Source organism: Octopus sinensis, linkage group LG7 (genome assembly GCF_006345805.1).
Source record: "Octopus sinensis linkage group LG7, ASM634580v1, whole genome shotgun sequence".
In the NCBI taxonomy this organism is placed as follows: domain Eukaryota; kingdom Metazoa; phylum Mollusca; class Cephalopoda; order Octopoda; family Octopodidae; genus Octopus; species Octopus sinensis.
The window spans coordinates 59,978,624-59,993,554 of NC_043003.1; the positions used below are offsets into that span (position 1 = coordinate 59,978,624).

Genomic DNA, 14,931 nt, shown 5'->3' on the forward strand with positions numbered 1-14,931 from the left:
TGTGTGTGTGTGTGTGTGTGTGTGTGTGTGTGTGCATGTGTGTATACACACGCATACACACACACATATACATAATGTCTGTGTATAGCTATGTGTTTATATATGTATAAAACATCCGATTCTTAAATATTGCAGTTGTTAGAAAGTCTCCCACTAAGAGTTTGTATCTTGAGCATTATGTTTGAGGGAAAAAGTACCTCTTAGAAGTGTTCTGTATCCTAAATAGAAATACGGTGCCATGCAGCTAAAATACTGAGCTGAAAAAATTCATCTATTATGTGAGATTTTATATATAATTAATACAGAAATTTATCCTGTATTTTGTAACATGTATCTAAAACCTACTAGCAAGGGAGATAATTGTAATTAGACCATTGTAACGAATTAACATAATGATGGTGGTACAGCTGGTGTTTAAATCAATGATTGTAATGAAAGTAATGATAAGATAATGTGGTTGATATTAAAGAAGGTCTAAAGCATTTTTTCTTTCACATTGGTCTGCATTTCACCGAAACTTCAGTAGGATTCTTAACAACTGTCTTTATATATACTTATATACACTCAAGCGTACATACACGTGCATATGTATATATGTGTATATATGCATATATATATATATATATATATATATATATATATATATATATATATATATATATATAGTGTGTGTGTGCGTGTAAACGTATGCATATATATATATATATATATATAGGAATCATCTCAACGATTATTTCAAGTTGAATATTGTTACTGTTTTACAATTTTGTTAATTATTACCAACATAACCGCCCCCACAACGCCCTTTTTATTAAACCTCCCACCATTAATTCCTTCAGATTAATCATACCATTCTTTTCTATATTTTTGGTCGCTCACTGGCAAAATCCAGTGGAAGATTCCGGAAACTACATTACTGGGGAACACAACACAGTAATACGTAAAGGTGAGTTTACTATAATATCTATCATAATCTTCATGAATCTACCTTTTACTTACCTTCTCCATCTCTCTTAAGCCTCCTCCTCCCCTCCTCTCCTTCTTGACCTCTTCCTCCTTCTTTACCTGCTCCCCTCCTCCTCCTTCGCATTCTTTTTCTTCTTCTTCTTCTTCTTCTTCTTCTTCTTCTTCTTCTTCTTCTTCTTCTTCTTCTTCTTCTTCTTCTTCTTCTTTCTATTCTATGTTTTCATCATGCTAGAATAATAATAATAATAATAATAATAATAATAATAATAATAATAATAATAATGATAATAATAATAATAATAATAATAATAACAACAACAACAACAACAATATGTTTTCTGAGTTAATAAGAAATAGTTAAGTCTTCATACGCATGTACATGAAGATGCATGCACATATACTCACAGACAAACAAATACATGCACAAGCGCAGACAGAGACACACACTCAACTGCATCGAGATCTCAGTTAAAATCTGATGACGGGCTCTATGGGATAAACTACTCGATTCAAATTACAAAGATGAATTTATTTTTACTTAAAAAATATCCCTAATATGAGTGTGTGTGTGTAGACATATGCTTACGTAAGTGCGCATGCAAATGTGCATAATTATACAGACACATGTATATAAGTATACATCTATGTATGTATACAAATAATTGCTACCACGAGGAAAAGAATGAGCTTATACAGTGCTAAGAATGGATTTACATTAAATTTTATTGGAAGTTCTGAAATCTTCACAAACTGTTAATCCCGATTTCATGATTCCAGGTTTTAGAACATTATGAAAAAATAGATTTAGAAGATATTTAAATACCATGTACGTATTCAGGAGTGTATATACATATATAACATTGTTCTACAGACATTTGAAGAGTTATAAATAAATATATATATATATATATATATATATATATATATGTGTGTGTGTGTATAACTCTTAAAATGACTGTAGAACAAGATTCAATAGATATTTTTTTATAATATACAATTAATAAATACATATATCTGTGTTTTTTCAAAGGATTATTGTTTTTAGAAATCTAAAATCAATTATGTTTTTGTTAATAATTACTCCACTGAAATTAATCAATATCTTATGTCCAGATTGATAAATAATATTTAGATTTACTTGAATTTTCTAAATATCTTATTTCAATTCACTTCCTTTATCTCTCCCCTAAGCCTACCTACACTTTTTTCTCTTCTCCGACTTCACTCTGATTCCTCTTCCTTCATTTTCTTACTATTATTATTATTATTATTATTATTATTATTATTATTATTATTATTATTATTATTATTATCATTGTCGTTATCATTATTACTACTACTTATTTGTATGGTTGTGGTGTAAACATATTCAGTTGAGGTATGGTTATATATAATTTAGCATTTAGTAAATTTCCTTCATTTTGTGAGTTTAAATTTCACTGATGTGTACATGCAGTTCATCCGTCTATGAATGATGAACGTTACTCAGTTTATTTGACTGTCCTCTAACCTACATCATCACAGATATGTGGACAAGTACCATTGTCAGTAACTATCAGTGGATGTGCAGAGTCATTAGATCGTAGGCTTTGGTGTGTTTATTTACGGCTTTTTACGTACTGAGTTCAAAATCTGCTCAGGTCAACTCTAACTGTTGTCCTTCCTATGTTCGAGAAATAATATTCCTGTGAAGTCCTAGACTTAGTTTAATCAATTAACTTCTACAAAATGTGTGGCATTCAGCTTAATAATAGAATTTACTATTGCTTTCAAAGCTTGACACAAGGCTAGCAATTTTGGGAGATTGTAAGTCGATTATGTCGACCCTAGGGTTCAACTCCTACGTGTTTTATCGACCCCGAAAGGATAAAAGGCAAAGTCGACCCTGACAGCATTTGAGCTCAGAACGCAAAACTGGAAGAAAATTCGCTAGGCATTTTCTGCCGCCTAAATGGAAGACAATATTCTGAATAGTAGTAAGGAGGTAAGCTAGCACATTCATTAGCACATCGGGCAAAATGCGTAGAGGCATTTGGTCCTTCACATTGTGAGTTCAATTTCTGTTGTTGTCCATTTTGCCCTTCATCCCTTCGCGGTCGAAGAAATAAGTACCAGTTGTACACTAGGGTCAATGTAATCGACTAGTCCCTCCCCTAAAGATTGCTGGCGTTATGTTGAAATTTGAAACCAATATTCTACGTAAAAGTAAAGTGGCTGTCAGATTCGTTAGAGTGTCGGACAAAAAGTCTTACTGCAGTTATATACGGCATCTTGAATTTAGGGTTAAATTTCTATCTGCTCACAGTTTTTCACTGGGGTCAATATGATAAATTTTCTCCCCAATTTTTGGGTGATGTTTTATTCGACTTTATCCTGCTCATCAAATTCATGACTTTGTCTAATAGCTACTCATAATAGCTATGATTTTCAACCAGCAGAATTGTATTAAACCACTATTTGTAATGAAATTTAAGAGATGCTTTGGATAGTATAAACAAGATACTAAATGCTTTGTAGTGTTTAGTTTCGTGTTTTTTGATCCAGTGTTTGTTATATTCTGACAGGAACATCTTCGTCTTCTTTAGGAGACATGAAAATATTTACCAGCATATTTCTGCACATAGTTCCTTTGTATATAGTCTCTACAAGGATCAGTCTTCCTTACAATAGAGAATACATAGCGTTAAAGTAGTTAAAATTATGGTCAACTAAACATGTATATAATAAGAGAATATGGTCTTTAGGTCTGGTCATTGAAATTTCAATGAATCTCCTTTCAGATGCTGTTGGCATTCCTGAGCCAATGTACTAAAAAAGTACAAATGCCATCACATAGATTCTGTGTACCATACTGTATTATATTCAACTGTAGTAAATATGTGGTAAGGCGTCTTGAATGAAGATCATATTGGTCTAGGATGATGGTGAAAACATAATGATGATATGTAATTAGTATTTTCACCATGTGGCGAGAGTAAATAATGAAAAATAGGTTCTATTAAGTCTTTGCCTTCGATTGCGTCTATACTAAATGCGCATTTTACATAAATGACTTGCTCTTGGGTTGAAAATATATGGACTCCATTATCATTATTCATTAATTATTCGACTGAATTTGCAAATATTACCGGGGGTGATTTGGTCTTTTATTCCTCTGGGATTTGATTAAATGAGTACCAGTAATATACAAAGGTAAGTTTAAGTCACCATCTCCCTAGAAAATGAGTAACGTAACAATGTTAAAATTTATAGTATAATTTAATTAATCAGGGCATTTTATTATGAAGAAGTTATTTTTCATTACATATATACATTCTTTTACATCGCTTACATTTGTATATATATATATATGCAAATATGCATTTGTGTGGATGTGTATGTGTGGTAATTTGAGGCACATGAGCCTTATTAGATACAAATAAATTCGTTTAATCAAGGTAACTAATTAGATATTAGTTGGGGCCTATTAGAAATGATAAAAAAATAATGGAAGCAATAAATCTTGAATATACAAATCTAAAGGAAATATGTATATATGTACCTTACTACTCTCTGTAAGGCACATATACCAATATTCTGAAATGCCGTAACTACAGTGCTTCTATCCCATTTAAATCTATATCATTTTTTGATATAAATTTGTATTTTCTTATTTAAACTAATAGAGAAATCTCAAACTTTATGTTATGAATATGTGAGAAACTAATATTATTAAAATTATTATTATTACTATATATTATTATAATAATTATCGTTATGATTATTCTTATTAATATTATTATTATCTTCATTATTAAAATTATTATTATTCCATATATATATATATTACTCTAGTGAAGAGAATTGAGTGCTTAAAAGTAGCTTTATATCTCTGTTGGAACCATCTCTTCTATTTTTCTAATGGTCTTGGCAGAGTTATACACTTCACAACTTCCTATTTTCTTCCTCCAGATATATATTCTGAGGTTCCATGGCTATGTAAGTAATCACTATTAACACTCTTACGTGTAATAGTTATTTAATTTTTCGATAGGGAAACGAATGCACCCTATTCACTTGCCTTCAGCATATTACTGGTACTTAAATTTATGGTCAGAGTGAAAGGAAAGATTCGTTCGATGTCAGTAGAATTTTAATAATACATTTTATTTAACTTCATTTTTACGTAGTTGATATGCTTATTGTATTAATTATACTGCATACACTTTGTAATATTCAGAGAAAGGATACTTGTTACTGTATTGAATAATAAATCGACTGATATATGTTGAGCCCAGATTTGCATCAAACAATGATTAGACCTATTGTATTTAGGGCCTGAAGTTATTAAGTCGTATGATATTCAGGTCTCTCCTAAGACCATCAGCAATGTGAGTAAATTTATTACTCCTGCATATCGAATATAAACATATCGCCAGGAAGTTCTCACTTATGATATAGCTCTCGCTATTTCGTATTATATATAAATTCTATTATGTACAATGCCATCTCTGAGCAACAGAGTGAAATCGAGATCCATATTCAATGTATGGAATTAGTATTATAGACAGACATGTTATGTACAGTTTGTGTATTTCTAATATTACTCACAAAACAGTGTACAAACTGCTAAATATGCAACATTATCCTGCAGTATTCATAATTTCATATTTTATCTAAACGGTATACCATCATATATCTGAAACATTTATTTCTATGTATTTGTGTTTATATATAAATATATATGTGTATGAGTGTTTGAGTATGTGTGATGTATTACCTAAAGTTTTATTATTATTATTATTATTATTATTATTATTATTATTATTATTATTATTATTATTATCATTATTATTATTATTATTATTATTATTATTATTATTATTATTATTATTATTATTATTATTATTATTATTATTATTATTATCATCATCATTATTATTATTATTACATTTTAAGGCGGCGATGCGGCGCAATAGTTTAATACGGCATATCTAAGTAGAAATTTTCGAGAAAATTCCTTGCAGTATTTGAACTGATCCCTCACGTTCTGGGTTCAATTCCTGCCACTTCGGTTTCCTTATTCCAGAGCGAATTTAAAGTACCAATACATTCCTGGATACGATGGAATCGACTAACCTTCAGCCCCACTCCTCAAACTGCTGGCCATATTCCTAAATTAGAAACAGTCATCATAATCGTATTTTTTCTTCCAATATCACACAAAAGCTTTTCAGTTATCATTTATATAATATTGTGTGGGAAAGCAAAATTACCAATTACTGTTCAAATTTATGGTTAAAATTCCAAGAAAATGAGCGCAAAATTTGGAGGTGACGTGACACACCTAACCCCCTACCCTGTTGCAATATGTATTTTGGTTTAATACGGCATCTCTAAGTAGAAATTTTCACTTATACAGAAACCACAGTATCGTATTTTCAGTAATGTACATATGTTAAGTATAAGAAATAGGTGAAGTTATACATACATGCATGTACATATATATACATACATACATATATATATATATATATATATATATATATATATATATATATATATATATATATATATATATATATATATATATATATATACACGTATGTATATATGTATATATATATATACATGTATGTATATATGTATATATATATATATATATATATATATATATGTGTGTGTGTATGTATGTATGTATGTATGTATGTATGTATGTATGTATGTATGTGTGTATGTATATAATATACGTGTGACTGAACAGACGAAAAAAGGGCAGTGAACACATTTAGTGGGAGTTACATGTATCATTTCGTACAGTTTTATCCGGCTCCATGCGACTTAAAGTTTCGCGGGCCTCTAACAGAAGTCTGTCTTTTTCAGCCTCCAGTCTTGGGAATATACATAATTTGGGGTTGGTTTGCTGGTTGATAAATAGTTGTGATTTTCTTGTTACTCTTCATTTACGTATCCAAGTGCTAGTTGGTTACCCCAAATTAATATATAGGAAGAGTGAAGAACTACCCAGGGACTCTCTATACTTGAACACTTAACAGTAAAATCAGAACTGACATAGTTGATGGGACCAGCCAAAATTATTTTTGAATTAAGTAAATTAACAATCTTTAGTAATCATGTGAAAATTCCTTTTACTATGAGTGGCTAAGGTTAGAAAAATGGACAAGGGAGACAACTTCAAAATATTAATTAATCAAAATTATCGTATCCAGTGGGAGGCTGAGAGAGATCTATTATTAGTATATGTCCTTTAAATACTGTATGTTACGCTACGTTTTATTAAATGTGTATGTTTGTATGTATTATTTGTTTATATTATACGTTTACCTGTAAATTGTCTTAATTGTACTGTTTCTATTATTATTATTATTATTATTATTATTATTATTATTATTATTATTATTATTATTATTATTATTATTATTATTATTATTATTATTATTGTTATTATTATTATTATTGCTATTATTACTAGTACTATTGTTGCTGTTGTTGTTATTGTTGATGTTACTGAAGTGTTTTATGCGAACTTTTCTAAGTCTCACCCAGAGACTTCAAGTGACAGCAAGGTGGACGTCTTACTATGGGTGATATTCATGTTGAGCAATGCTATATTGTAGAAAAAGAAGTTCAGATTCTAAAAAATAAGATTCCGCTCAATTTATGAAAATTTTAAGTTTGAAAAATTTTAAGAGAATTAAATATTCTCAGGTTGACTGTATTTCTTAGGAGGTAGTCAGTGCCCATTATTATTATTATTATTATTATTATTATTATTATTATTATTATTATTATTATTATTATTATTATTATTATCATCATCATCATCATCATCATCATCATCATCATCATCATCATCATCATCATCATAATCATCATCTTTATAATTTGTTTCCATGTTTTGTCGAGTGTCTTCCCAAAACCTAGCTTAATATTGATTACTTTATAAACTCGCTAGTTTAATTTTCAATAATAAAGGACCAGAAGAATTCGCTGAACTTGTACGAATTTTCAAAGGAAGTCATAGTGGAAATGGTGGTGTAACTACCAAAAACTGCTGCTTTCGTATCATTATTGTAATGAAATCTCGATCTGAGTTGGAAATGTTTACTTGAAGTGTCTAAAAAACCTATCAGATTCCTTGAAATTTACACAGTGGCCTCTATTATCGATTCCGTGAGTGATAGCGGATATTTATATCAACCGGTGCACAAATAGGTTCAATTCCGCAGCAGATAGGGCTGCATATATTTTCGTCATCTGATTCAAAGCGAGTACACAGTACACGTAAACTTACATCAGCCGATGGTATAGGGTTACTGTAACCTTTTTTGTATATTTTACTCAGCAAGACTAAAACAGTATGTTTGTTAAAAAGAGGTTTACTTTCCATTACAAATATCGATCTCCTGCACTCCCATCTGTCATTTTCTATGGAGATATATTATTGATAACTTTAATCTCTTATCTTGTGAAAGTACTTACTTCAAATGGAATTATGAATGTGTAGGCATAAGATGCATACAGAAAATTAGAAAGAGAGAACGTTTATTTAGAGTAACACATTCATTAGCATTTCAACATTGATGGCTGATTGAACGATATTGGGAATAGCAGATTAAGGTAATACAGAAGGACCGTGTTGGAGCAGGGCGGATTGATAATATATGCAGTAATGGTAACGGGGGTGGCGGATTGATGGTAGACACCGGTATCATGTTGTTGGTTGGTTGGTGAGGTGACAGCATATATCGAGGTGATGCTAGTAGTGATGACGTGGAATGATGGCAGATATTGTGATCTCGGTGTTGGTAGTGGGAGATCAGCAATATTTGCTTTAAAAAAAGCAGTAGAGAGTTTATGGCATATGGAGTGATAGTATAGACGGATTAATAGAAGATAGAATAACATAACAGAGGTAATGGGTTGACAGTATATGCACTAAAGGTGGTGATAGTGGTAGTGGTGGTGGTAGTTTGATGACAGATACAGCGATGGCGGTGATGGTGGTGAAGACAGCGGTGGTGGTGTAGTCGTAGAAGATGGTTGATGGCAGATACAGTATGAGAGCATTGACGGTAGCGATGTTTAGCAGTTAACTATAAAGTTTAAAAAATAAAAATAAAATATATGCTTATTAAAATGTCGACTTAATCACCTCTAACTCACTAACGTTCGAGAAATGTTAGGTTCGAAAGCCATAACTGGAATTTTGCGGTTAATCCGGTTGGGTGATCAAGCAAAATGGCTGATCTGTGATCACCTGTAAGCTTTATTAAAATGCCAGGCTGTAAGAAGCATGCAGTATAGTCATACAGCCATTCATACATCTAGACTGTGGTCAAACCTTACAGTGCTCAGCAGTAGAAGTGCCTAAGTAGCCAAATTATTAGTTCTTCACTGAATTGCTGAGAGAGAAGGCTAATAAAGGTTTTTAAGGTTGAAATCGAATAAAGGAGAGGCGTGTCTGGAGATATGTTATGGAGAAAAGGGGAAAGAGAAAAGACGGGGAGACACATACAGAAAGGAGAGGGAATAAAAATAAAACAAATATAATAATGCTGGTGAAGTATACTATGAAATCATGCGAGCTGGGAAAGCAAGCGAGTTGAGGAAGGGGTGAGAGAAAGAGGAGTAAATATATTTGGTTGGGAAATAAGAAAACTGAAAGTGTATACAGGAGCCATTATTCTTCATGCTTGACCAATCTAATTGAGAAGCACTTGCTCACTTGCTTACAGAAAATAAATGGCTGTTTTAAACCATTTGCTTCGGTAGTCAACATAGATCTTTTTAATGAAAATAGTGTTTTTTTAAATGCTATTCTTTATCAGAATTTAATAATAATAATAATAATAATAATAATAATAATAATAATAATAATAATAATAATAATAATAATAATAATAATAATAATAATAATAATAATAATAATAATAATAAAAGAAACGTTTTTGTTATACGCTTAAGTTTTGTTGTAAATGGTATGTATACGTTGGTATATATATATTTCATTTCATTCAAATAATTCGTTATCATTCAACTAGAATTGAACTTTAAACATGCACTCCATCACAAATGCATGGCGACGCATAAGAGGTTTATCTGTTTATTTCTTATTTTTAAAGTGAAGGAACAAATCAAAATGTTATTGATGTGATAGTCAGTAATGATATATAAATTCTTCTGTTTTCCTACCTACCGATAATACACACACATGCACACACGCACACACGCACACACGCACACAAACGTATTGAAAGAAGGAGCTAAAAAATAACTCAGATTGTCCAGTGGCATGAACAACATCGGTAAATACAGTTGCGTCAAAAACAACATAGCCTAAATTCTTGTTTTATTAAGATTATTCCCTGCCTTAGCGGGTGTGCAATAATTACCAAATGGTAAATGTTAGCAGTTCCATATGAGAAAGGAGGGTGATTTTTGGAATCAGGAATTCTCCGATGTTGACATGCCATAAGCAAAAAGACATGCTTATTAACCGGAGTGAAAATAACGCCCATGGACACGTATTCCTGCCTCATCAGGCGTCATCAGTGTGACAATTGCTCGAAGGCAAAGAATATAGAGATATATAAAAAGAGTAGATCTCACTTAAAACCCAGATAATTTGCATCATTTAAACATAAACGTGTTTAGAGAAATAGCTCGGAGTGGCCAGTGATTTCATATATGAACAGTATTGACAAATACACATATATCAAATGCCAAACAACAAATCTGTGACCAGCTCCATATGACAAGGTGGTTGTACCTCAACATGTTCTCAGTACAACAGACAGAAATAGTCCGAATTTTGCTCTATTTCTTTCTGAAGAACTATGGACATTAGGGGAAAACACTAGAGTAACTAGCTAACACATCACACCAAGTAAACAATTACATTTTATCATGTCATTGGGTACTTATTTTCCAGTTCATTAACGACGACACACACACACACAAACACACACACACACACACACTACATAAAACATAGATGTTTTAATATCATGAAAAGTATAATAATAATATTAATGATTATTATTATTATTATTAATATTATTATTATTATTATTATTATTATTATTATTATTATTATTATTATTATTATTAATATTATTATCATCATTGCATCTGATTTAAGCAGAAGGACAGATATTTTCAAAGGAGAGATTAATTGATAGCATTTATCCTAGTACCTGAATAGTACTTTATTTTTTCGATCTTTGTATCATGGAAGACACGGTTTACCTAGCAAGGATTAGAACTTATAATGCAATGAACCTGAGAAAATATCCGGATATAATTTTTCCGGCGCTCCATAGTTTCTGCCAGCTTGCACTCTTAATAATAATGATAATAATAATAATAATAATAATAATAATAATAATAATAATAATAATAATAATAATAATGATAGTAATAATAATATGATCGTGTAATCGAACACCGTCAGCCGGATATAGTCATATTGAATAAGAGAGACAAATACTGTCAGGTCACTGATGTAGCCATACTAAATGAAATGAATGTTGTGAATAAAGAGGTTGAAAAAGTCATCAAGTACTCCGAATTGAAATTGGAAATGGCAAGACTGAATGGAATGCGAGAGGGTAATGTAAAAGTGATACCAGAGGTGATCGGAGCGTTGGGTTCAATCCCATTGAAACTTCAAAACTTCTTAAGGCAACTGGAAATCCCATGCAAGATTGATGCCTTGCAAAAAGCAGCCTTATTGGGCACAGCACACATCTTAAAGAAAGTATTACTTGCCTGAGGTCCTAGTTGTGACTTGACAGATGACTAAAGACTCCGGTGCATTTTTACCTACACTGTGTTACGAAATAATAATAATAATAATAATAATAATAATAATAATAATAATAATAATAATATAATAATAATAATAATAATAATAATAATAATGATGACGACGACGGCGACGATGATGATGATATTTCGTTTAATCAAGTTTAGTTAAAAGCAGGTTACTACAATACTCCCTGATGCAATTACACTTAAGGAAATTCTAATTTTCAAATCTTTATCTCGGATCAAGTCACCCCAAAAATACATATACACGCATACACCATCCACCATCTTTCGCATTGTTTTCAACTTCCATTGTTTTACTTCCTTTTATTTCAACCTTTCATCTCTTTTACCTCGCTTTCTTCGTTTCTTCTTTTTCTTATCACCTCTCTAATATTTGACCTTTCATCTTTTTTCATCATTTTTAATGTTTGTTTCCATTTTTTAAATTTGATTTCTCTTTATTCTCCTGCTTCTTCCATTTCGTTTTCTTTATTTCTTCGTCTCACCTCTCGTCATCTTCTCCACCCAGTTCAATCACCTCTGATAAGATACCTTGACTAACTTCACAACCTTGTACCGTCCGTCACCTATTTATCTTACATCACCTCCTACTCTACACCCCCCCCCCTTTTATACTTCACACTCTTTCACCTCTTCCTCGTCCTTCTCCTCCTGCTGCTGGTACTTCTGTTCATTCTGTAGACACCATTAAATCGAGTAAATTACTAGCGTTCACCATATTTCCGCTCTGTCTGTCTCCTTCTCTCTCTTTCTCTTTGTGTCTAGGTGTAGATGAAGGTGGGTGCATGGCGGTGCCAGCTTTGGTATCCATCCATATGTCACCAAACCTGATTCCTTTTTTAGCCACACCCGAAAAGAAAAAAAAAATTTTCCCCGATTTATTATATTTCCTAACACGTCTCTGTCGTCATCACACATGTTATAATAGTACTAACTGCACGGCATCTGCCTCTCTTTCTCTACCATCCTGTCTCAGTCTCGCTCTATTTTTCTCTCTCATTCTTCCGAGCTCTGATGGTGATAACCAGTGCCATCTGGAGCATATGCCCTGGGGTTAGTAAATCCTAAGCCTTCCCTTTTTCTCTCCATTCTCAGATTTTAAGTTTGAGACTGCCTGCCTGATAGCCTGCCTGCTTGTCTTGCCTAGACTTCTAGCCTGAAAGCTGGCCTACCAGCCTACCTGGCTGCCAGCCTGCCGGCATGTTTGTCTGTCTGTCTGACTGCCTGCCGGGCTTTGCCTGGCGTTGATGTCCTTGATGGCCTGTCTGTCTGGCTGTCTGCTTGCCTTGCTGTGATGCTGCGGTTCTCTCGACTTACTTCGCTTTCGGTCTCAGCAACTACTTTTATATATACTGAGCGAGAATGTGCCTTCTTCACCGTTCCTGCCTGTATCTCTGGTGCTACAGCATGCAGGAATGAAGTGTGAATATTGGATATGTTGCCACTCACAGACACACACACACACACACACACACACGTACGCTCGCATGCACACACACACACACACACACATACACATATACACACTCACTCAAAAACCTCCACACAAGCATCGCAGTCACACACGCATACACGCTCAAACACACATACATAATTAGCTCAGCTATCATCCCTTCTGGGCCTTGTTAACGCACGTTATCCTTCTTCTACTCCTTCTACTCCTTCTACTTCATCATCATCATCATCATCATCATCATCATCATCATCATCATCATCATCATCATCATCATCATTTCTTCTTCTTCTTTACCTCCTTCTCCATCCTCTTCTATCTCTTTTTCTTCTCCCCCTCCTCCTCTTACAACTCCTCCCCGACGTTACTTATTCTTCATTTCCTTTTCTATGTCTTTTACACCTTCAGGTCTTTCGCTTCCAAACCCCCTAGAAACCAGCACAGCCCCAATTCCCATCAATCTCTCTTTCTATAGACGCCCACACTCACACACCCACACCACAACCACAACCCACATCATCCTACACATACCCCACAGCACAACCACAATCCACACTAATGACTCTGAATAATAGACATTGCTTGCTCTATATAATTCCATTTGTTCTCACATCAATAATTTTCAGCCCTAGTCATTTCCCTGACATTTTCTTCCATTGCTGCTTATACATTACATACACAGGTACTTCTATGCACACACACACACACGCACAGAGAGAGAGAGAGAGAGAGAAAGAGAGCAAAAGGGTAAGAAAGAAAAAGAGAGGGAGAAGACGTTTTGATACTGGATTCGTGTTAGGTGTGTGAAGATATATATATATATATATATATATACACACACACACAGGAACTCATCCTCTTTGGATGTCATTTATTCTATCTTAATCAACTGTCTCTTCTCTGCATTCATATAACGAACACTAACATCGTCTCGTAATTGACATACATAAACACATACACATACATATGTATTCGTATGTATATGTTCATATATGTATTTCTGAATGTAATATGTAGATATGTATATACTTACACATGTAAGAATAGTGATAAGGTGAGGGGAAACAATACATGTAAATTATTGGCGGATGAAATGATGTTTCAGTTGTCAGCTGGAGAAGAGATTTTATAAGTGCCTGACAAATTATTTTATCTCTGATCGTGTTTTGAAACTGATACAATTACATCATGGAATGCTCATTGATAGATATTTTTGTATCAATCGCACATATCGTTATGTTCCATTTTGGCTTACAATGCGATAATATATAAATATATTCAAATATTACACAGGCTGCAAGGCCAGGAATTTCGCTTTGCAAACATGCAGTTTCGGAATCATTTCCACTGAGCGACGCTGGGCTAGTCTCTTCTACGATAGCCTCGGGTCGACCAATGGTTTTTAAGTGAATTTGATACGTGGAAACTGTGGAAGACAGTTATATATAATATATGTGTTTGTGTGTGTGTGTGTGTGTGTGTGTAATTTGATTTTGTGTTCCTCTCTGGTTTGTTTACGTCCACGTGCATTAGCGGTTCGGCTAAGAAAACTGCTAGAATAAGTACCAGGCATGAAAATTAGTACAGGGTTCCATTTAGTTACTGAGTTCCATTTAAGTTCTGGGTTCCACTTTAATCCGAGACCCCATCATAGCTGCCGTCCAATGAATGAAACA

The 14,931-nt window shown here is 32.9% G+C and overlaps 1 protein-coding gene across 1 annotated transcript in view; it reads left to right on the plus strand.

Moving 5' to 3' along the window:
- LOC115214424 (transcription factor AP-2-epsilon) overlaps positions 1–14,931 on the plus strand; it is a 72,151-nt gene that overhangs the window by 10,687 nt on the left and 46,533 nt on the right. Inside the window, exons 2-3 of the mRNA XM_029783619.2 lie at positions 840–946; positions 4,918–4,944. Coding sequence (XP_029639479.1) covers positions 840–946; positions 4,918–4,944 — 134 coding nt within the window. The remainder of the gene's footprint in view (positions 1–839; positions 947–4,917; positions 4,945–14,931) is intronic.